The 25,470-nt window shown below is 42.4% G+C and overlaps 1 protein-coding gene across 1 annotated transcript in view; it reads left to right on the top strand.

The window, feature by feature from the left end:
- Positions 1 to 1,303: 1,303 nt before the first annotated feature.
- Positions 1,304 to 25,470, top strand: part of kcnk10a (potassium channel, subfamily K, member 10a) — a 31,377-nt gene continuing 7,210 nt past the window's right edge. Inside the window, exons 1-4 of the mRNA XM_062410772.1 lie at positions 1,304 to 1,358; positions 4,041 to 4,426; positions 23,409 to 23,526; positions 24,703 to 24,863. Coding sequence (XP_062266756.1) covers positions 1,304 to 1,358; positions 4,041 to 4,426; positions 23,409 to 23,526; positions 24,703 to 24,863 — 720 coding nt within the window. The remainder of the gene's footprint in view (positions 1,359 to 4,040; positions 4,427 to 23,408; positions 23,527 to 24,702; positions 24,864 to 25,470) is intronic.

Here is a 25,470-nt window from a genome sequence, read left to right on the forward strand (position 1 = left end):
TACAGACGAAACGTGTGAACAGTTCGGGTGGACAACCTGAGAGTTAATATGGTGCCAGTGAATTTTTGGCTTTAAAAACATATTGAGTTAAATGTGTTCAAGCTGCACCAAATTGCACATACTCATAGATATCAGTCTTATAAGTATGCCTGATGTTTTCATTATTCTTAAAAATTCACAAACATTTTGAAAAACACCCTCGCCTCATGAAATGTTGATGAAAGTAAAAAGCAATATCCCTGGCTCACCCCTATCCACTTTTGCACCAACGTTTAATGGCTTTCTGGCCTGACCAATACTGCATCCTTCAACCAGGTTTGGTGGTAGTTTTGTGTAATCCTGCTAACAAAGAAATTATCAAACCCAATCAGTGTTTCCCATTAGTTATCTAGATGATTTGTCATGTCACAGTTTCCTAACTAACCAACACTTCTCAAAATAACGCAAGAGATCTCTAAAATGGTGTCTTGCGCTGTTGCTGCATTGTATAATTGTATTATTTTTCACAAACCAGCACGTGACAATGCAGTTCAAATTTCCACACACAACTTATCTTTCATGCTTTGGTCTATGTAGCTGTCACACAGAATGTGGTGTGCCCTGCAGTGATTTGGTGTGCATGCACCTACTACCATCTAGTTTGAATTAATTATCTTCACTTGAAAGAAAATCATTTCTGAATCTACCAATTTATTTCAATGTGGTAGAATTTGGATAATCCTACACACACACACATTTGTTGGAATGCATGGTTACACAGATACACTAATAAAACCTTATCCCTAAACAGCCATCGATTTATGGAGAATTTGCTCATTGTATTTTTTAAGAATATATTAAACAGGTTCTTTCCTCTCCTTCCTTTCCATTGAACTGACTCGGTAGTGCGCAGCAGCCTGGCAACCGGTGGTGCGTGGCGTGGATGCCCGATCTTTTTAACTGGCAGTATAGAGTCGCCGCTCAGGCATACTGAAGTAAATACAAGACGAAAACTAAATCTAGCACCATGTAAACGTTGCGTCCTTCAATGGAGAAGGTCTCGAGCTGCGCGCGCCCACGGTGTTTACTACTCACCAATGCAGACGGGGATGCGGCGATCAGAGGGTGTGAGCTCCTGAAGACAGAAGAGGAGCTGCATCCCGCCAGCCTGACAGACATTACAGCAGCAGCACATGCCGCCGAGGATGTGTTTTTACACCCTGCCGTTTTCCATCCTCTCTCGGTTAAAGTCGAGTGACGGGAACCTGAGAGACTGAAGACATCTATTTCCCTCGGCAGCAGCAGCAATAGCCAGAGAAACAAGATGAAATTTCCGACTGAGAATCCAAGAAAACCAGGGAACATAAACCCTCCGCCAGGTTAGACCATCAATTACTTTGATAGTGCATTGTATTTTGCAGTGGCTCTTGTACGGTAAAGGACCGTGGCTCCAGCTGAATAAGATTCTACAGTGCTATATATATGGCGACAATTCATTTCCACATGATCTCATTATGTGCGTTTCGAAAAGAAATGCTGCAGTCTGTCAAACTGTACCTGCTGCCGCACGGTCTCTCCCTGTAGCCTTCCATGCATCTCCAGCAGGCTTAGCAAATTCATGCTGACCACAGTTTGACTTTCCAGAAAAAAAAACGGTACAGCAGAGGCTGATGCTGAAGTTTTATTCAGGAGGATGGGGGAACTTTTGCTGACACGGGATACGCTAGGAGGAATTCACATCAGTAAATCATGGCCACAACGACACTACTTTGGAAAACGTGAAGAGGAGCTGTCAGTCACCACCATAGACCTTATAGTCACCACATGCTTCAGTGTGATGCAGTGGGGGGTGGGGGGTGCACGCAGGGTCTGAGTGAAACATTACCTCATTCAGCGGCGGGGAGATGCCCACAAATCCTACATGGGTATCACGTCCTCCCAGCGCGTCGGCATCAGCACATGTTAGCCCGGGCGTTACAGTCATTCAGACCATTCATCGTGTCAACTCTGAAGCCCACCGTTCATCACCTCACCTGCATGCTAGCAAAGACACATTCAAACCACTCCACTGGTACACAAGTATCCTCAGGATGAGACGCAACGGTCACGATTCCCCAGCCTGTTGTTACATAACATTATTTAGCGAGCAGATGATAAAAAGTACCATGTGTTTTGGGCAGTCAGTCCCTCTGGGAGCAAATCAACACTTACTGGAGTCTAACACATGTAATGATCATAGCAGCATCACAGGAAGAGGTGTGACATGTAGCAATGTCTTTTGGAGATGAACACTTTTAAACAGGTACACCAGTGAGATATAGCCATTTCTATTAGAGTAATTATCAAATCAAGGATGCTTTGTCCGGAGCTTTCAACTACATCTCTCTATCTAGCCAGCTTTTATTTCACCTGAAAGGAATTTCTGTTTGGTCTTCATCTGTTGATGTAGATTAAGAGATGCTGTTCAATTTCAGATTAAAGCTATTTAGTTATCAATGAGGTGAGATTGTCTGCCTAAAAGAACCTATATAAAATGTTTCTATAATTGTACTTTACTGCACGGTTTGATTTTTGACCGTTCCATCACTTTATTTGAACAACCCATGAGTCCTTTAATTTATAAAATGTTAGAAAATAGTTTAAAGCCAAGCTGAGTTCTTCAGTATGTTTATTTTGTCTGATCACCAGTCAAAAACATAGAAATTGTTGATTTGTTATTCCAAGTTCTTTGGGTATTTGTTGTGATGGTGATTCTGTTGATTACAGGGTTTATGGACTGCATAGCACTGTTCTATTCCTAACACTCAAAGCACTTTACAATACAAGTTGCCAATGTTGTGCACGTTCGTTTTTATGAGAACCATGAACTGAACGCAACTCAATGACAAATAATGAATTTGAACGGTGAACACGTTCATATTATCTGAGGTCTAGCTAAAATGTTACGGAATGTTTGTCTGCTGGGACTCCTGAGCCACTGCCATCCCAGGGATCTCTCCACTATTAATTAAGAAGAGCGCTTGTATAAACTTGCAAGAAAGATGTAAAAAAAAAAAAAATTGACAAACGCTGCAGAGGCAAGATATCCTGACATTTGAGTGCAACACACAACAACTCCATCACGTTGCGCCCATGATTTAAAACAAAATGACACCCGTTGCATACAGAGCAGTTGTCATTCAGAGGAAAGGGCAAAGGTATCTGGGATGAAGTGATCTGGGAAATAAATCTGTTTTTTATTAAATTCAAAATTTCTGTCACTTCATCATTCTACAGGCTTAGATAGAGAGCAACATCTGCGTGTGTTTAATGTGAGTCACATCCCTTCACCATAAGGCTGTGATTAATAGCTGTTGGTAAAACAAATTTGAATCACATTAGAGTCTTCCATCTACTGCCTGTCTGCTCTTTAGTTCCATCAGTTTTGGAAGAGACAGACATCAATCGGGCAAATCATATTCCTGGGGAGAAATGGCTTTTTGAGATAACATGTCGTTAGTGCAGTGCCAAATTCAAGCATACCTGTAGGAATACAAGTTGCAGCCTTCTTCTATAACTTTTGAAATTACCTGCAGTGGTATGACTTTACGCAAAAACCCAGATGTGAAGAATCAGCTTTTGTCTTCAAAATGCCTATTGTCATGATCAACAATGTCACTTTACTGATGACGCTAAGCTGCCTCTGCTAGAGTGCCGGTCACCTGTATATGTAAAGCTTGTTATTACTGAACAGTCATGTCAAAATTGCCCCAAATTTGATAGTGCACTTTCTTGGTCCCCTAAAAAAACATGTGTGTGAAGCTGATAAGTTTAATGGTTCTCAAGAAATGTATTCAATATACAGAGAGACAGATGGACAGATAGACATAAATGTCTGGAATAAGTAGATTGATAAGCCTTGTTAAATTCTCACTGTCGATAGAGATGAATTCAGTCCATCTCTGATATTTTTAACTGATGGTGAAAGCAGCTAAGATTCTCTTTACCAATTATTTCCTTTATGCTGTTCACCAGCAGGTAACATCACTGTGTAACACACATATTACTGTCCTTTGTTTCAGTGGAAGTACAGACCAACCTGGTCCCCCCGAAGAAGGTGCAGCCAGGCATGCTGCAGTCCAGCCTGGTGCACGCCAGTTTGGCCACCATGCAGAACCCAATGGGCTGCGCAGTGCCGAGGCTTTCTGTCTCGTCCCGCCCTGCCAGCATGGTGGTTAGCATGGAGGCATTGGCTGATGGCTCAGCCCCATTCACCATGATGAAACTGAAGACGGTGCTGGCTGTGTTTGTGGTGGTGGTGGCCTACTTGGTGGCAGGGGGCCTAGTGTTCCAAGCTATGGAGCAGCCCTTTGAAAACAACCAGAAAATCACCATCACAGCAGAGAAAGCATCCTTCCTGCAGAAACACTTATGTGTGTCCCCAGATGAGCTGGAGGCTATCATCAAGGTAAGAGCATCTGGCGGTCGATACCCCAGTCTTTCCTAAGGCCTGGATGTGGTCCCCAGTGGGGACTCAGGTAATCTGCAACCTGAGCTTCACATTGATCAGACGCCATTCAAGCTCCACACTTACTCCACACTCGGCCAGACACCCTGGAACTGGATACAAACCACACTGAACTGTCCCGTATATACAAACGTCTCAATGTATTAATGGCTCCCATACATCTTTGAAACTCCTTGGTGTAATATTCCCTGAGATGTTTTTGTGTGGGTAAAAAACTTTAACTTCTGCTCTGTTGAGTCTATAGACATGTTTCCATGGACATCAATATTCCAACTATTGACCTTTTTCAGAATAAGACGTTATTTCAATTATAGTGTTTTACACTTATAGAGTTAGTAATACAATATTCCGTTCATTCCCGTATACATGTTGCAGAGTTAGGCCGATGATGACTCACATCATTCTGTCCACTACACCTTAACGTCCAACGTTATCTTGCCACTTTAAAAACCTTAACCTGAAAGAGTGCACTATGCTACCGTCAGTGATGCCGATAACGTGTTACTTAGTAACGCATTAGTCTTATCTGACCACTTTTTTCAGTAACGAGTAATCTAACGCGTTACTATTTCCAAACCAGTAATCAGATTAAAGTTACTTGTCCAAATCACTGTGCGTTACTATTTCGTTGTTTGTGGTTAAACCGCTGGGCACGTCCCGCAGCTGGGGGAGAAGTCGCTCCGTCGCCCTCCTCTTCACGCCGCAGGAGTGCGGCATGCCTCAACGTTTTTTTGGGGGGGGAGGTGCTCGTCCGCGGTGCGGAGGCTTTCCTTCTGTTGGGCCGCGGGGCGGTGTCCCCGCGATTTTTAAAATCAAGTAATCTGTAAATTAACTAAGTTACTTTCACAATCAAGTAACTTGTAAAGTAACTATTGAAACACTGGCTACCGTTAACTACTTTAAGTTTGCCAAAGCTACAACTTCTTTTTTATTTTTCCATCTTTTTTTCTGTCCAGGGCATGAGTCATCAAGCAGTTGTTAACTGCTGTTTTCGATGTTGCAAATGCATCGAAAACTTAAATAGGATATTGTAGGGGACAGGTGATGATACAGAATTCACCAAAGACAGTTTACACTAATGTGGTTTGCACACTTACATACCTGGTAGGGAGCTGTGGGGTTACCAAGGTAACAGGTGCACTGGGTGTGGTTAAAAGCGGATGTTTTGGTGGCGCCCGGAAGTTCTGTGAGTGAATTGTTTGGTCAAAATAAACGCACGCCGAGAGGTGCACAAAACAAGATATCCGGACTCCGTGATTCCCTCGACTCCTACATTGGTGACCTTGATTTCTCTGGACGTATTCAGAGACGGACATGGCGATAAACGCAGTCTCGCTTAAGCTCCCGGAGTTTTGGGAATCGCAACCATCGGCCTGGTTTGCTCAGACGGAGGCGCAGTTCTCGCTGAGAGACATTACAGCAGATACGACCAAGTATTATTATATCGTCACGGCTCTCAATAGCCTAACAGCGGGCAGATTGGTAAGCCTATTGGAAAACCCTCCAGAGCACGATAAATATGGTGCGCTGAAGGATCATCTGTTGAAAGCTTTCGGGCGCTCCGACCCCGAGCGCGCACGCCAGCTTCTGTCGCTAAACGGTCTCGGCGACTCCAAGCCTTCGGAGTTAATGGATAAGATGCTGTCTCTCCTGGGAAGCCACAAGCCGGAGCTTCTGTTCAAGGAGCTTTTCCTGCAGCAGCTGCCTACTCAGGTGCGGTCTGCTTTTGCCAACACGAGCATCACGGATTGCCGCGCACTGGCTGAGGAAGCCGACAAGTTTTTCCTGGCGGGGCGGCAGAGCTGTGCGGCGGCTTGGGACTCACCCGGTGACGGTCCATGGCGCCAGGGGGACACGGCCGTGGTCAGCGTCGCAGCGGTGAAGCGGCAACAGAGCTCCCACCTGTGTTTCTACCATGCACGGTATGGTTCCAAAGCTAAATGGTGTTGCCCCCCATGCCGCTACAGCAGGATGGGAAACGGCTCGGCCGGCGCCCACTAGCTGCCATGAGCGTCGGCAGGACATGCAGGCTGCTGTTTATTCAGGATTTCATTTCTGGGCGGCGCTTTCTGTGCGACACGGGAGAGCAGAAGAGCGTTTTGCCCGCATCACAAGTGGACATGCTGAGCGACAGGCACGGCCCTCCGCTGCAAGCAGCCAACGGCACCCCCATCCGCACCTACGGGATCAGGTACATGGAGCTGTGTTTTGGTGACCAACGTTTCAGCTGGGACTTTATAACAGCCAAAGTTACTGTTCCCCTGCTAGGGGCAGATTTCCTGTGCGCTTATGGGCTGTTAGTAGATATCAAGGGCCACCGCTTAATTGATGCGGTGACTTTTTTTTCTTATACCTGCTCAATCGGAGTATCAGACTTTGTGGGGCTCTCCAGCATTATACCAGCCACGGATGAGTTCCACCACCTCCTGATACGGTTTCCAAGCTTAACAAAGCCCACGTTCTCATCCAATAGCACCAAACATGGCGTGGAACATCACATGTCTACATCAGGTCCACCAGTTCATGCCCGGAGCCGGCGCCTAGACCCGGTAAAGCTGGTTATTGCTTAGGTTGAGTTTGAGACCATGGAGCGCCTGGGAATTATTCGTAGTTCAAGTAGCCCATGGTCTTCACCGCTGCATATTGTAGCAAAGAAAGGCGGCGGATGGCGCCCGTGAGGCGATTACCGCCGGCTCAATGATTCAACGACACCTGATCGTTATCCTGTCCCACACATCCAGGACTTTTCTGCCCGTTTGGCTGCTTAAGTCATATTTTCCAAAGTGGACCTAGTCCATGGCTATCACCAGGTGCCGGTGCACCCACTGGATATACCCAAGACAGCGGTTATCACACCATTTGGCCTCTTCGAATTCCTTCGGATGCCGTTTGGTCTTAAAAATGCAGCACAGACCTTCCAGCGACTGATGGATACAGTACTGAGGGACCTTTCTTTTTTATTTGTTTATCTGGATGATATACTGGTGGCTAGTACATCTAAGGCAGAACACACGTCTCACCTGTTGACACTCTTTGAGCGACTCAGTCAGCATGGCCTGATTATAAACCCAGCCAACTGTCAGTTTGGGTTGACTTCTTGGGACACCACATTACTAAGGACGGTGCAGTTCCTCTCCCTTCAAAGGTGGAGGCTGTAACGAATTTCCCAGGCCCACTCTCAGTGAAGACACTGCAGGAGTTTTTGGGCATGGTGAACTTTTACCACCGCTTTCTTCCGCATGCAGCACAGCTAATGCAACCCCTTTATGAGGCCCTGAAGGGTAAAGCCGCCAGGCACGCAGTGATTTGGACAGAGGAAAGGAATAAAGCGTTCGAGGATGCTAAGGCAGCTTTGGCTAAGGCGACGATGCTGGCACACCCCGCACCCAATGTACCGATATCCATCACAAGCGATGCTTTGGACTATGCAGTTGGAGCGGTGCATGAGTAGTGGGTCAAGGGGGCCTGGCAGCCGCTCGCCTTTTTCAGCAGACAACTGCGCCCAAATGAGCGGATTTATAGTACCTTTCGATAGGGAGCTGCTAGCCCTCTATCTTGCCATCCGACACTTTCGTTTCCTGCTAGAGGGCCGAAGTTTCACAGTGTACGTGGACCACAAGCCATTGACTTTCGCTATGGTTAAAGTTGCAGAACCGTGGTCTGAACGCCAGCAGCGCCAGCTTTCCTTCATATCGGAGTTCACAACTGATATACAACATGTTGCGGGCAAGCACAACCTGGTGGCTGACTGCCTCTCCCGAGCAATCACTGGAGCCGTCCAGTTTGGTGTGGATTATGATGGCATGGCAGCAGGTCAAATTTCGGATCCAGATGTTCAGGCGTTGAGGACGGCTGAGACAGGACTGAGGTTGGAGGATGTTGCTTTTGGTGCTGCTGGCACTATACTCCTATGTGATGTTTCCACAGGCCAGACACGAACAGTCGTTCCAACAGGATGGAGACGACAGATTTTCGACGCTGTCCATGGCCTGTCACACCCAGGAAAATGGCCCTCACAGAAGTTGGTTGCAGCAAAGTTTGTCTGGCATGGGCTTAAAAAGGATGTGCGGAAATCGGCTGAAACATGTGTGGTGTGCCAACGCTCTAAAGTCCACCACCACACTAAGGCCCCCCTGGCACATTTCTTAGTACCCGAAAGAAGGTTTGACCATGTTAACCTGGACCTGGTTGGGCCCCTGCCCACCTCTCAGGGGTTCACACACCTTCTCACCATGGTTGACAGAACCATTCGTTGGCCGGAAGCTGTTCCATTAGTTTCAACAGCAGCGGCTGATGTGGCTCGGGCATTTATCACCACCTGGGTCCCTCGGTTCGGCATCCCATCTGACATTTCGTCTGATCGGGGCCCGCAGTTTACGTCTGGGCTCTGGAACACGGTGGCAGAGAGCCTGGGGACTAAGCTTCACCGCTTCACCGCATACCATCCGCAGGCTAACGGACTGTGCGAGCGGTTCCACCGTTGTATGAAAGCTGCTCTACGTGCCAGCCTCAAGGATGGTAACTGGGTCGATACGCTTCCATGGGTCATGTTGGGGCTTAGGACCGCCCCCAAGGAAGACCTACAAGCTTCATCTGCCGAGTTGGTTTGTGGCCAGCCATTGAGAGTCCCGGGGGATTTTGTCCCTGACCCTACAGTTTCTTGGTCAGCAGCACAACAACGAGCTACGCTCCTGGACAATGCCAAGGTTTCCGCACCAGTTCCCACATCACAACACAGCATCCCTAGTTCTTATATCCCTTTCAAACTTCATTCGGCAGGATATGTGTTCATTCGTCATGATGCTCATCGCGGGCCATTTCAACTTCCCTATGACGGGCCATTTCGGGTCATTGAGGCTGGCCCCAAAACGTTTATCGTTGACATTGGCGGTAAATCAGAACATGTATCGGTGGACCGGTTGAAACCTGCCCACTTGGATCTAACTCAACCTACTGAGGTAGCTAAGCCTCCACTGCGGGGGCGCCCTCCTGCACATCCCCCGGGCCAACGTACAGCCTTTCGTGTTCCTCAAGTTAAACCCCCGGATTACGTTTTAAGGAGCTGTGCAGGTCGGATGATTCGAGCTCCAACATATTAACTTTGGGTGTGAATTCTGGGGGGACGTATGTAGGGGACAGGTGATGATACAGAATTCACCAAAGACAGTTTACACTAATGTGGTTTGCACACTTACATACCTGGTAGGGAGCTGTGGGGTTACCAAGGTAGCAGTTGCACTGGGTGTGGTTAAAAGCGGATGTTTTTGTGGCGCCCGGAAGTTCTCTGTGAGTGAATTGTTTGGTCAAAATAAACGCACGCCGAGAGGCGCACAAAACAAGAAGATCTCCGGACTCCGTGATTCCCTAGACTCCTACAATATCATAATGTCACTAAGACATACACATAATGGCCCTTAGATCAGAATACTCCACATCAACATTTTTCTGTTTCTAATTCCTACTATAACCTTATTCAGTTTAATGTCATCAAAAATTGCTATTTTCAAGGCAGTTTCTTATTCAGACTATTATCTCAATCAGGTTGATATCGAAATATTAGTGTCCATGTAAACTTATTTTATAATGAGAAGTTGATTTAATAAAAGTCAATGTTGGTTCTATTAACATTTAGTCAACCACTCTTTTTTACATTTCAATTACTAAGTAAAGATTAGTTGATAAAAAGTGAGATTTTATTCTAGTTTTGGTGGAGACGAGAATGAGCATTCCAGTCAAGCAAACTTCTATCAAATACATTTTTGGCTGAAAGAAATGCAAAAATAGACAGGACATTTGAATAAGAATGTGTCCAGTTGGATGTTGTATATTCAAGCAATACATCTCGACACGAAAGAGAATGACTCAATGAGGACGGGATAGAAGCAACGACAATAGAAAATCAAATTCAATCAAACTCTTGCAATATGAGTCAACCATTGATATTTGTAAGATAACAGAAACCCAGAGAATTTGGAGGAAACAAAAGAACCTTGGACAATAACCCTACAATAAATTCTACTTTAACAATGCTCAGGACTGTGGGGTTTACAAATCTACAGTAGCAAAATACTATGACAATGAAACTCTGTGACATAACAGAAAAGAAAAGTTTATATTTTGTCTTGCAAACAAAAATTAAGAGCAATTTTGGTAAAATTATTTGTAAACTAAATTCTAGTCTGGTCTTCAGTCGTAGGTTTTTTTCCTTTGTTGCCTTTTCATTGTATTGTCTTAGTCATTTATAAAACCAGCAAAGGCCAAATGTGGTACCTATCAAACGTATCCTGTTACCCATTACTAAATTAAAAAGATGGCAACAAAGGGCTTCATTCACCAAAATGTCTTCTTAAAACCAACATTTTTTAAGAAGATTTGGACATTCATCAGTGTTTTCTTATCTAGGATTTCTTCTTATGTAAGAACCGAATGTACGCAATACTCAAGATCACTCTTATGTACAATTGACTATTGAGATTCTTGTGCAAAATAATCATGTTTTTATTCTGCAGTTGTATGATAAGATTTAATTTATCATCATATTTAATCATTTTTATCTCTAAAAAAGACTTCAGTGCATATTATTACTCTTGCAAAGTGTCTCAGAGATGTCAGAAACATGGACATGAAGGGGAAAACTCAATAGTCATTAAGTTTTACACATTGTTTTGTGTCACATGTTTCATGGTTTGACAGCTTTTAGTTCAAATGTTCCATCCAATTTTTGCCTATTGATTCTGAAAAAACAGCTGAATTTCTGACTCTGAGATGGGAGATGCTTAGGAGAGGCTGGGTGCATGTGGGCAGTGGGCTCAATGTGTGCTGAGTCTGAAATGAACCTGTGCCTGACCCGTGCCTGGTGCAGATAATGTAAGCTGCAGTGAGTTCGTGTTCCTGTCTCCCTGACACAGGCTATAGCTGGTTTTCCCATTATTTAAAATGTTTTGTCCGAGCCCTGTCCATGTACCGTCAGGCTCGGGTATCCACAGATGCAGTGCCATGAAACCAATGATGTGCTGCTCCAGCTCAGATAGCTGTGCAGCAGAGAGGGACCTGGATGCAGACATAATGGCGGATCTCCGCATCAGCATGTGCAATAGACACAATAGACGCCTCCGTAAGAGCATTTGCAACAGCTACCTTTACGTTTGCATGGAGAGGGACCAATAATTACAGAGGAGCTGATATCCAGTTTGTTCGGTGAGTGAACTCCTGTTATCTTAACATGTTTTCACTATGCTTCACAAACGCTGTTTTCTTCTATGTGTTCTGACCGGAGAAGGTGAAACTGTTAGCATGCTAATAACTGTCACAATGAATGTGAATTATGATGCCATCCAAGATAGCTAGTAAAATGATAGCATTGCTATAGCAGTTCCCTCAGGGCTGCTTACCTGTGTTAACCAGGTATTAAAGTTAAACTTGATTTAACCAACATTAAGATTACAAAGCTTGTTTTGTTCAGTTTAACATAATGTTTAGGTATCGTTTTAAATGTTGTTAAACTTTAGCATTAACGGTCTGTGTTTTGTCCTGGTCGTGTAATTACCTGCAGTATGTCTAAAGTTAAGCAGGTGAAAAAAGGTCATGTGTAGGTCAATTTAGCTATGTAGTGTATCTGTCAGATTTTAGTGTAGGGATAACACCAGACACTAAATGTACTACATTCAATTCAGAAGATTCCTTCATTGTGATCCATCATGTCTCGACTAAATTGTTTTTCTGTAATTTTAAAGGTGTCCTCACTGAAAACTGATAGCTGCAGCTGAACCCTTACTTCACGGGAGAGAAAACCACAGAGGAAAACAATCTTCTTTTGCTACAATCGCATTATTTCCTGTCAAACGTGAAGGTCTCTGTTACAGAGATGTTCCTGCTGAGGTGCTTCTGCGCATGTGGAGGTCCACCATTTTGGTTGCTGCTGCAGCCTGTCCTCCAGTCTCTTCAGTGTTTGACAATATTTCTTTTGACCTCAGATTTGAGATCAAAGTATTCTTTTACTTCAGCTGTCTTTCTCCAGACAGCTTTCAGTCAACATGTTACTGTATCCCTCGTAGCGTTTTTTTAAAGTTATTTTGTATCCACAGCTGAGACCATAAAATATAAGAGCTTTAAATAGTTTATCTCAGTGTGCCACCGTCTCTATATTTCTGTTAAGTCATTCTTGACTTCTTAGATGCACTTCTCAGTTTCTTTGATTTCTTTGTGCACACTGCCAATCATGTCATGCCCTTTTGTGGGCATTGTGGGCGTTATCCTATGCTAATTAGACACTTATCAGTTTACGGGTGCAGGTGCAAACAATTCTGAAGTTTAAGAACACTTTATGAATATAACATAGATTTTTCTTAGAAACATTCTCAAGAACAATTTTTCTTTAAACCTTACAAGGTATTGGTGAATGAGGCCCAAAGTCTGTGCAGGTTCTCAGTCATCTTCCCTCCCTCCTGTCTTCATTGAAATCACTTCAACCATTGTTATTACACTCATCAGTCCCAATAAGCTTTATTTTCTTCCGTTTTTTATAGTTTATTCAACAGGGGCAAAGCACAATCCATTTAACGGACAGGATACAGATGAAGCTAACATCTCCCTGTTGCCCCTGGGCAAAGGTCACAGTGATATGCTCACTGACATAGTAAGTTTTGATGGATTTAAACATTACACTTTAGAAACAGGCATGGTAAATACTTAAATCAATGGTAAAAGTGTTAGTCTTAGTCTGGAAAATATTGCCAACAGTTTTTTAATCTGCAGAACATGAACAGACGTCAGAGCAGCTATCACCATCATTTTAGTCTAACTACATGCTGTTGCTAATTTTAAATGAAAGAGCAGTTTCTGTTCCTCCCCCCAGGCTTTGGACCTAACTCTTACAGTGATGAGACTACTGCACCAAATACTGTAAGGTTTATATGAAGTACGATCATACTATTGTTCTTTCTAAATTGTAACATTTCTACTCACTAAATATCAAGCACTAGAGATTAATCTTCTTTTGATAATTAAGATAATGTTTACCTTGATCCTCATTTTTTGTTGGTTGATTATAAATAAATAACCTAGTTCAATTTGTAATAAAGTTATGTATGAAACTCTTGGCTTAAATCATAATTTTAGGGATCACATCTTGTCTAAAGTAACAGCAACATGTACAGTATTATAGAAGAACACATTGATGGACGTGTTGTCAGAGTTTTGAATTAATCAAGCCTTTAAGAAGACTTTAGTTTCTAACTAATTAAGCATTGGCAATTGAGAAAGATATTAGTCAATAATTTCCTTATGTGGAAAACATGAATTCAACAAAGTGTCAGCCTCTGTCTCTGCCTCTGTGTCCGAAGCCTGGCCTTAACAGTATAATCCGGCCACAATGGATTTGGCAGAGTAAGCTGAGGCCCTCAGAGAGGCAATGGCTTGCTGAGGCTGAGGTAGAAGTAAAGTCAAATATGGTTTATTGGATCTCCAATAATGCAGGTAGGTAAGTGGCAGACATGCAGGCAGGGGCTGGAGTTGGGGCAATAGTCCAGCTGCTGGTCCTGGGCAGGGAGACAGAGAAGGTCAGACGGGAATGAACAGGATGTTACAGAAATCGTCGCAATATTAAGGCTGCGACAACTAACTAGAATTAGTCTATAGACCGGCGCCGACTGAGAGCAGGAGTGGAGCTTTTAAAGGCAGCTGGTCAATCAAGGCCCCAACTCCAGCACACCAGGCCCTCATCAGCAACTAACGATGTCACCTGCACACACCCCAAGAGAGAGAGAGAAAGAGAGATCCTAGGAGGCAGATGAGGCAGAGGTCATGACAAAATGGAGATTTACGTTAGCGACACCATGATGTATCTTTTAACGGATGCAAATCTACGTAAAATCGGCCTGATGGGAACAAAACAAAGACAGGAAACGACGGTTTGTTACCATGCGCTTTTCAAAATAAAATCGACACAGCGGTCTTAAGACAACATACACTCAAATAAATGAAACGCTAAGTATTAAAACTAGTCTCTGCCCAGACAATAAAGCCTCTTACTGTGAACCTTGCGGTGATGCATGCATGTTTGGCGTGGATTTCCCGGAAGTCCAGTGAATGATGCCGTGGCCTCTCAAGCTCTGTTTGAAACTTCGTCCTTCTGCAGGAATAACCACTGTGGCGGAGTTGTTTGTAGCAACAACAACTAGAGCAGCTCTTGTTTAAAATTTGATTTCCCAAATGCTATGATGAGGAATCCTAGATTTGCTGTGATCCATCTAAGTAAGAACCTCGGTTTCACATGGAGGACAGGTGACGTATACAGATTGCCAAATATACAAGGGTCCCCATGGCGCAAAAAGGGTCGATGTGAGGCTCTGCAGAAAGTGTCCGTGTGTCCTTGCAGCCACATAGCTATAAGGCAGGAGTATTCAATTAGATGACTCTAAATCTGTGTGTAGTCAAAAACTGTCTGTCAAAACAAAGAAAGCACAATGCAATAATATTTTAACAGTAGTTATCTTCACTTTCAGATTGGAAGGACTATAAATAAATACCCTGATAAAAATAAATGCGCTTTGCTCATGTCAAGATAGAAAATAAAAATACAATTTTTTTTTTTTAAATATGCTTGATTAAAGAAATACAAAGAATAAAAAGTGTAAATTACATTTGAAGCAATTTTCGAACAATTTCTCAAATTTTTACAACTGAAGAGCTTTAACAGCTGCTTTTCTCTCTCTTACTTATCCTCGTATATCCCATCCCTACTTGTTTTGATGCCTAATGCAAAAGAAAATTAATCTCAAAGACAACTATCAAAAACGGGTTGTAATCCCCCTGTTGTTACAACACTCTTTTGCCAACACCAAGGTTTTTTATGGCCAAATGCTCACAGACACTTGTAAAGCAGCATTGTAACAGCCAGCTGTTTGTCCTGGGTTGTTATTGGCCTCAGCAGTAGTGAAACCCTGTATGATAATGGACAGGATAATGCAGAGCACAACCACTGCAGCTGAAAGTAGAAAGCTGCCTCTGGATCAGTGCCAGCTTTACTCAACTGCCTTATACATCCATGGGCTCAGAGAACTGCATGGTTAACATCCCCATTTACAACACTAACTATGGCTACACTGCACATTTCTGTTCATGTGCCCTTTAACTATCTTTCTGGTGATACTTGCACACCAGCAGTCCCACGATGGACGCACTGACAGCAGTGCTTCACAGGACCTAGCTAAGTACTCAACTTTTGACTATTGTTGGTTTTCTTTTTCCATCCATCTAATTTAGCCATAGAGCATTAGTTAGATTGCATTTGTTAATTTGGTTACAAAAACAATCAGATTGTCATCTCCCTTTCCATTGTCTTTTTTTACTCTAACCTGAATCAAAAAATAGCTGACAAAGCTAGCACTATCTCACATATGCCGCAGTTAGTGTCAGTTCTGCAATTGCATGTTGATTCTAAAAGCAAACACTGACGTGGTCATTAATCTTGTTTAGACGAAGTAAGAACATGGCTTAAAACCAGAGAGCTAGCAGTTATCAGATCAATTCCCTTGAGAGAGAAGATGAGTTGGAATGAGCTAACGGCTGCAGCCTGCAGGGAAACAGGCTGAGTGCAGCGGCTAAGGCTCACTGATTTCATATAATCATGCTGGGAGGTGTGATGCTGCTATAACAAGCATGCTCTTGCAGTAAAACAATTTTAAAACAAAAAGCGACTGTTTTAAGGGCCTCCCTTGTGCATGCTGCAGTACAGTTCCTTTTTGCTGCATATACTGTATCTCTGGGACAACAACATTCTCTGTGCACCACCTGATTTACGCTCAACTCTTATCTTAATCTTAGCGAGAGCACTCACGCTGTTGCTGTGGTGCCTAAGGTCTGCTAACAATACATGTGACATATCGAGTGATAATTGTAAAATGTTTAGCTCAAAGAGGCAAAATCAAGCCTTCAGGTTATGAAGCTTTTCCCACATTATTAATAATTTATTACGTGGTCCAGTGGTAATAGCAACAACTGTAGAAATACCCTCAAAAATATGAGTGCTTGCACCCAAAAAGCAGGTTTGACTTGAAATATAGGGCTTTCACTATGCTTGAAGTAAACTAGATAATATACGTCTTAACTATTTTTTATATTCTGTATATATTGGGGGCTACAATATGAGGGGCCGTGAGGGACATTATTCAGAATATCCTCTCACACACACATCTGAAATGCTCTCACACACACTACTGAAAAGCTATCACACACACATCTGAAATGCTCTCACACACACTACTGAAAAGCTCTCATACACACTAGTGAAAAGCTCTCATACAAACTAGTGAAAAGCTCTCACACACACATATGAAAAGCTCTCATACACACATGAAAATTTTAGTTGAAACGGAAGGTGTTTCAGTTGAAACGGAAGGTGTATCAGTTGAAACGGAAGGTGATCAAGGATAGTTATGTGAGGAGGGGGGGGGGGCTTGTGAGCGCCGCGTAGCAGACTTTCGGGTGCGTTGAGGAAGGACACACGGTGTGGACCCGCTGCCTGGCCGGCCCCCTCTGGGAGCCGGTCGACCCCCACGCGGTGCTTGCCGGTCGCGTCGCTCCGGTGCCGGAGGACCAGCCCGAGGACCAGCGGGGACCCCAGCACTCGTAGCTTTATCAGGACCGGGCGGAGCAGGGTCACTCCGCCTCGGACAGCTCTCACCGTGTGTCCCTCCTCTCCGCACCCGAAACACTGCTCCGCGGCGCCCACAAGCATTTCAGTTGACCACGCCGCGGTGCCGGCCGGCCCCTCCGGGGAGGCCGGTAAGCTCCACAGGCTTCACCGTCAACATCTCCGCGGAGCAGGCACATGCACAGACATTTTGATTGGGCAGGTGCTCAAACCCCCCAAAAAGGGCACCCATCGCCCATAATTATTTATGAAATTAAAAATAATAATAATGATAATAATAAATAAAAAACACAGTAGGATATTTTCAACTGATATATTTATTATTATTTATTTATCAAAAACAAACAAAACAAGGCCATACTGAATAACCAAATAATATGTTAGGGTTAGAGTTAGTGATGTGTTTTGGGGGCTTGTGAGTGCCGCGGAGCATGTCGGGGTGACATTCTCACAAGAACTCAAATAAATGCCCCGTCAGATATCAGAACACATTTAGGGGGAATTGATGACAGAGAGAATCATTTTTATGCTTAAATATTGATGAATGAAGAAAAAATTGGGCTCCAGCAGAAGGGCACCTTTCTCATCCAGGGCAGTAGGGCCAGTGCTTGAGCATCACTAGGGGTGTATCTGTGCACGTGCCTGCCGCGGAGCATGTCGGGGCGACATTATCACAAGAACTCAAATAAATGCCAGTCAGTTTGGATGATTTGAAATGGTCATTTATTATCACACTAGCATTTAATTATCACTGCAAACAATTACGCTTCACTGAACTGTAAGTAAAGTACAAGAAAGTTAAAATAACAAAACGTGTAATTATTACTTGTGAACGAATATCATTCACAGTTATATTCCACAATACTATGCAAGAGCATTTCAGTTGTGTATATGAGCACATTTCACTAGTGTGTGTGAGAGCTTTTCAGTAGTGTGTGTGAGAGCTTTTCAGTAGTGTGTGTGAGAGCTTTTCAGTAGTGCGTGTGAGAGCTTTTCAGTAGTGTGTGTGAGAGCTTTTTAGTAGTGTGTGTGAGAGCGTATAGTTTTTCAGTAGTGTGTGTGAGAGCATTTCAGTAGTGTGTGCGAGAGCATTTCAGTAGTGTGTGTGAGAGCGTATAGTTTTTCAGTAGTGTGTGTGAGAGCATTTCAGTGGTGTGTGTGAAAGCGTATAGTTTTTCAGTAGTGTGTGTGAGAGCATTTCAGTTGTGTGTGTGAGCGTATAGTTTTTCAGTACTGTGTGTGAGAGCATTTCATATGTGTTTGTGAGAGCTTTTCAGTAGTGTGTGTGAGAGGGTATTCTGAATAATGTCCCTCACGGCCCCTCATACTACAAAGGCTGCTGCCACAAACTCCTCCTGGCTGCATCATACTGTTCCCCCAATCTTTTCCAAAAAGTCTTTCTTCGTCTTCTTTTTAGTCTCTACATGATGAATCCTATTGTTAGTGATAATGGCTAACAAAGGTATATACATACTATATATAAAAAAACACTAAACAAAAAGCCTTAAAACAAACATTTTGCATGTTTATAAATCTTTCTAAATTTGTTTTGATTCCTTACCATTTTATCAGATGCATTTGTAATTGAACAATTTCCGATCGGTTTCTTGCCTTTCTATATGGCTAAAAAGAAACAGGTTATGGCTGGCAGTCATGTTCAGGTTAAGCTTTCACTGGCTATGTAAGTGAATACAAAGTATGGGATGCATATTTGATCATTTATATCATATAAAAAATGTCATAAATATCGTTTAAAATAATTTTTCAGTGTGTTTCCTGTTGAAATACGCTCGCGTCAAGCGGAAAAAATAGACTCGACGCCGAAACGATCGCTTCAGGGCGCTAGGCAGCTGCTGCGCGGCGCTTCAGCCTTTTTAAGGCTTGGCGCTGCGCTTACGCCACGCTTACGCGTCCGGTGTGAACCCGGCGTAAGAAGATATTTAATGAAGGAACGCGTGGCAGACGACCACAGCCTCGAAGAGTATTGTCAATTATAAAGTTGTTTTCACTGTTTTAATTAGGAATCCTTTTCATTGTGAAGTTGATAATATGTTAAAGAACATGGAATCCTGGTGACAGTTTCCTCGTCTGAAATTCTGTTCCAATATTCAGGAAATTTGTTAAAGGTCAAATGAACGTGCTTAAAGTGCGATGAACTATATTGTTTTTATTTTTACATTTTTAATGAAAAGTGTAGCTGTCTTTTAGGGATTGTGTATTTTGGCTGCATTATAGAAATATATTACTATGGAAAAGGGACGGTCTAGGTCGACGGGCCTAAAAATAGCTTAGCTAATCGATCTCTGGCCATCACGGGCGTCTGCAAGTTCCTCTTGTATTTACTGTTAGTTTGCATCACACTGTTTCCCTTGGGAATATGCAATGATGTTGATGATTCATTATTTCAGTTTATATTCTCTTGAGACCTGCATAATAGAGCCAAACACTTTCTGCTAGTCTGTGTTTACATCAGATGCTAATATGAAGCAACATCCAGCTGTGTCCTCCTGATGTATTGTTGAATACTGAATACTAGCTGCTTGCATGCGGTAAGCAGACGGTAAATAGGGTGCATGATAGGAGTATATAGTACACTTGTCTATATCTAGACAGTACACTTGTCTAGATATATACTCCTATCATGCATAGCTTTTGAGATTTGTAAGAACTGTAGAAAAAATCCATTCCAGGACATATTTGCTGAGAGCAATGCACTTGCAAAGTATATTTTAGGAATGGTCTGCATGCAAGAACTATTTCTGTTTGGGATAGGGATCCTAAAGGAGAGGTGGTGGACTAGTGGCAGAAACTTGGACTATGGGCAGAAAAGGTCTCTGGTTCGGACGAACCTGGATTTATCTGTCCAAAAATCCAAGAGAATTCTCCTTACCCTGTCTAGTGCCCCTGAGCAAGGCACCTTACCCGCCCAACATCTGCTCCCCGTGCGCCGTACATGGTCGTTCACTGCTCTGTGTGTCCTGCACCAGATGGGTTAAAAGCAGAGGTTAAATTTCCCTACTATTGCACGAGTGTGCCTGTGCATGTCTGTGCATGTGTTTGGGATAAATGAATGTATCTTAATCTTAATAAATTATTTGTGTTAAAAGTCTGGGATGCCCAAAACATATTTACGGTTTTATTCAGTGCTGTTGTTGACTTTAAGTTTTTTCCAAATGGTCAAAATCAACATTCCCTTTCTCTGATGGATTGTTAGCACATCAACAGTGAATGGGTGAATGGAAAACTGTACTGTAAACTTTAGGTGGTCATCAGGATTAGAAAAGAGCTATATACAGTAAGTACAGACCATTTACTAAATATACTCTGATTCAGAGCACAGTCCATTCACAGCTCAGTCAGATCCTTGCTGTCTATCAGCTGTATCCCATCATTTGTCTGTGCCAAAGATGGGACAATGGTAGTCATGATTAAAAGAAACAATTAACAGACAATATATTTTTTCTTCAAAGACTGTAATTCTTAAATTACTAAAATGGGTTATTATGTTTTTCATTAGCAGAGAATTGCAGTGAAATGTACAACATGACAACAAAGCACTGGAACCTGAAGGCCTCCCTGGTGAATTTCACACACTTCTTTCCTGTCATCACTTTTTCACAAACTAGCCAGTGACCCATCATATATCAATACACTCAGTTACTGTACTAAATTGGCACTTAGTAGTCGTCTCAGTTACACACCTGTTAACCTGACAAGTTTCGACTGTATCTTGTAAACACACAGACACACACACACACACATTCACTCTCAAGGTGAGACAATAACATAGAAAGATTTTTATAATATAATGAAATGTCATATCTTCTATAATCCATCAGATCAACCCAATTTTATTAAAGTATATACTCATTAGGTTATACAAACAGAAATGTCAGACAGTTCAATTTTAAATTGTTCAATTATTAATTTCTTTAGCAAACAGAAACCATTTATTTTCCCTGATGGAGAGATTACTTTGTCTCTTTTCCAATGTCATCAATAATTGGCAAACATCACAAAATTGTACATTGCACAGAGGGACTAATCAAGAATACTGGACCAAAGGCACTATCCTCCCTCCATCGGCAAGCTTGAAGCAACCCATACACCACTGTCTAGGGCCTTACATTTACCCGTTTGGTCAAAGCAGTGAAACTATTATTGCAATTATTTTGATGATCTCCAAAGTGATGGACTGAGGCTACTGTGTGTAGCAGCTAATACTTACAAACTCTGATAATAGCCTTTACTTTATCAGGGGGCCTGATCTACACACTTAACCAAGTAGAACTTTGGATCAGAGGCTGACTTCCAGTGAATGAAGCAACTCAGTTGTCCTTGTGTATTTGCCCTTCAGCAAGCCAAACAGCTATCTGCCACATGTTGAGTGGGACTCATCACACTGAGTCTCCATCTGTTCGGATGGACACTTGCAGAGCAGAATGGCACCGGGTGTGATATCACTGATGTTTTCGACTCTGCATCTCACCACACCTCAACTAAACCATAAGCTAAGCTGGCATTAAATAGCTTTTACATCCCAAACAATTGAAGACAGGATTGAACGAAGACAGAGTGGCCCATTCCAAGCCTAGAACTTGCCCAATAGTTATCAAAGTCGTCATATGTTAAATATATCTTATAGAAATATTTTGCGGGTTAACAGCTTTCCTCCTCAAATCTCACTAGTTTAGTAATTTCTGACATTGGGCTGTACGTCGGAAAGAAAGTATTTCAGCTGTGGATAAATCAGCGAAGGATCAACCCTTTATACACATTCATACAGTGCATCTATTGGCAGCACTTTTTTATTCTATGGGGGGCCATTCGGGGTTAAGCATCTTGCCCAAAGACACTTCGGCATGCAGATGGGTCAGACTGGGAGTCAAACTGCCGACCTTCAGGTTGGAGGACGACCACTCTACCCCTCAGCCACAGCCGCCCCACTTACTGTCTGTAACAGTTGGTTGAAGATATCCCTGCTTTTACTTTTTCAGCAATGCTCATCCTGATTCATATTATGTTTTGTTATCAAGCAATCACAATATTTGATATGTGTTTTCAGCTGTGACATTATGGAAGATGATTACGTCTCATTCAGAGTTGAAATGCTCGACTGGTTAGAGATAGTATTCACTTATTAGTATGAGCAAAGCCTTAATGAATCTGAACTGTGACAAGACTTCTGTTGAATAAGCTCACCAAAAACTCCAAAACAAAATCTGGAATCTAGTTCACAACAATGTTCTGATTGCCTTTGAATGCCGTCAAAATCCTAGACTTATCTCCGTAGGTTAATCTCATGTGAGAATGCAGCAAGGTGAGTCTAAATGGATTTAGGTCATGCAGAGAAACTCTTAAAAGCCAGACCTCCTCTCTAGCTAACCACATGCAATAAGAATTTCAATATAAACAGCAGTTGTTATCAAAGTGTGTCGAAAGTATTCTGTAATTATCAGTTTGAGACCGCATGAGCTGTAAGACAACACTCAAAACTACTTTAAACCTTCACAGGAGTAAAAGGTCAAATCAATTAAGAGCATACAGATTTGTTTCCTGTTGGTTAGAGATTTAGCAGCACAGCAAACTAATTGGCTAGCAGAACAGAATTACCTGTAGGCAGGCAGAAAAAAATCAATGCCTATAATTCATACTCAACCCATCCTGATTGTGGACCAGTGACAGCACAGCAGCAAGACCGACCTGAGATTGTAGTCATCTCTAGCTCCTTTGCATTGCCATGGGAACACTAAAATGTCTGAGAGAGAAAATGCTATGTCACAATCAATCAATGAGAGTATGAGCAGCACAGCGGCAGAAACTCAGGGAGATGGGGAGTTGAAATTCAGTGAGTAATCTTCTTTGGCTTCTGTCCTACAGCATCTGAACGGCCAGCTGTTTTTATCAACCCAGACAGTGGTGACGCCAGCTGCTCCCTGATATTATTTACTCCTTAATAAAGTCATCCGGAACAGGAAGCCTGGAGTGCGTCTGAAGCAACCACATTGATGAGTGTGATCAGTTATGACTGAATGTTAGGAGTCACACAGCTGATAATGATGTGTTGTTTCTATTGCAGTTTGAGTTTTAAAGGCAGAGGCACACATTGTTAAGCCCTATTAGGCATTTCTAAATATAGGCTATATAAATATATTTTGATTGATTGATCCATGGAGACACAGTAAATTTAACAGGAATCTACATCATCCAAAGACACCTGAGTGGGACCAAGATTTTCTTATATTGCTCTGTCTCTGATTTTCCTCCAAGCACTCTGTGGAGGCTGTGAACGCCGGAGTGAGTCCCATTGGTGACACGTCCTACAACTCCAGTCACTGGGACCTGGGTAGTGCCTTCTTCTTCGCTGGAACTGTCATCACAACCATCGGTACAGTAATTATATTATATATTTATAATATATATTTATATATATTTATTTATTTTGCTTAAACAATATATAAACAAACCAATCTTTTTTTTTTTAACATCTTTTATTAGTTTTTTCGTTCACATACAGCAATAATTCATACATACGGTGAATACGAAAATTCTTAGAGATAGAAAATAGCGGTAGGATGTTCTTCATGATGTATGATGATAACAACAATGAGCTTAAACTGAGCCAGAGCTCTATGAACCACAACCCTTGACCCTTCCCACCCACTGACAAGAAAAAAGTAAAATAATTGCATAATTAAACCATTACATACTTTACATTACATAAAAAAAATCGGGGTTTCGATGCAGGGAGACATAGTGTCATAAGTGGAGGCAGGCCAAACAGGGTCGTGTAAGGCTCAGGGTTAAGATCCTAAACAAACCAATCTTATCTATATGTGGGACACAACAGAAAAGGTTAGTGCACTGAAAAACAAGTTACGCCTGTTCTTTCAACTTTACTTTTCAACTTTGATCAGAAATCTACGGCCTCAATTGAATCTACAAATCTTTTTCATATTCACCAAGTATAACAATATCATCTGTATATAATATGTTCACAGCCCTACCTAGCATCCTTATTTAGGGGACAGCTGTGGCTCAGGGGTTAGGGCGGTAACCAGTAGGGTCGATGGTTCAGTCCCAGTCTTCCCCATTCCTCATGCCAAAGTGTTCTTGGCAAAATACTGAACTTAATCTTCAATTAGATGCAGTGTGTGAATGTGAGTAGGAGAATGTAAAACTGTACTGTAAAGGGTTTTGAGTGGTCACTAAGACTTGAAAAGTCAATTTTTTTCTTTTCAGAATAGACCAAGGATGTCAGTTCACTTTTTAACATTATTTCCCAGTTGTTTTTATCGAGCTAAAGAAAGCTTGAAAATCAGAGCCAGTGGTTTACACCTCTAGAGGACTCACAGCACAGCAGCTGATGAGGTTTTTAATTTGACAACAGACTTTCTTTATTTTGCAGATGTGATCTACACCCTGTATCATTCATAATAATAAATGAACAGAATAGTCTGTGAAATGTTATTAGAATTAAAAACTGGCATGCATCTTGTTCAGAACAGCCATTATAAAAAGTAAATGTTATAAATCTACTTTTTGTCTGCTGTTGGTCCTCCAGGTTATGGTAACATTGCCCCAAGCACTGAGGGAGGGAAGATTTTCTGCATTCTGTATGCAATATTTGGCATCCCACTGTTTGGATTCCTGCTGGCCGGGGTTGGGGACCAGCTTGGTACCATATTTGTCAAAAGCATTGCCAAGGTGGAGAAGATGTTCCGGGTGAGTCACACTGTAAATGTCCTTTGATCTATGACTCAGCTTTCTTGAAAGTATATGGACATTTTGAATTTGGTCTATCCGTTTGGGGGACAGCAACACACAAGAGGTAATATTTTACTTGTGAGACACACAAAGCACAATCTGCTCAGAAGTCTCTGCAGGCTACTCACACTGTACATATTATTTGAGTTTGAAGTGATCAGCTGCAAAGGGGACATATGAAAGACAAAATAATGAACCTGGCAAAGATGTGAAGTAAGTTTTGCTCATAAGGTGGTAGATACTGTTCCATTTGCACTCTGCACAGTGACACAGTACACAGCTGTTCTAAGTCATGGGCGAAGAGATTGCATCAGAAAAAGATTGATGTGAAGCTGAAGAAACAAATGGAGTATGCAGCCAGCTGAGTTGATTCAAACCGAATCTCTCCTGCCATACAGACAGCTAAAATGATGACAATTACACAAAAACAAAAGTGTATGATCTGTGTCTTTTGTTTCAGAATCTCATTTTACATCAAGCACGAACAGAAGACACAAAAATGAATACATTTCCAACACAGAACAGCTAAACATAAATAAAATCTCCTGTTAAACTAATGACCCTC

The sequence above is a fragment of the Platichthys flesus genome, chromosome 18 (assembly GCF_949316205.1).
Source record: "Platichthys flesus chromosome 18, fPlaFle2.1, whole genome shotgun sequence".
Taxonomy (NCBI): domain Eukaryota; kingdom Metazoa; phylum Chordata; class Actinopteri; order Pleuronectiformes; family Pleuronectidae; genus Platichthys; species Platichthys flesus.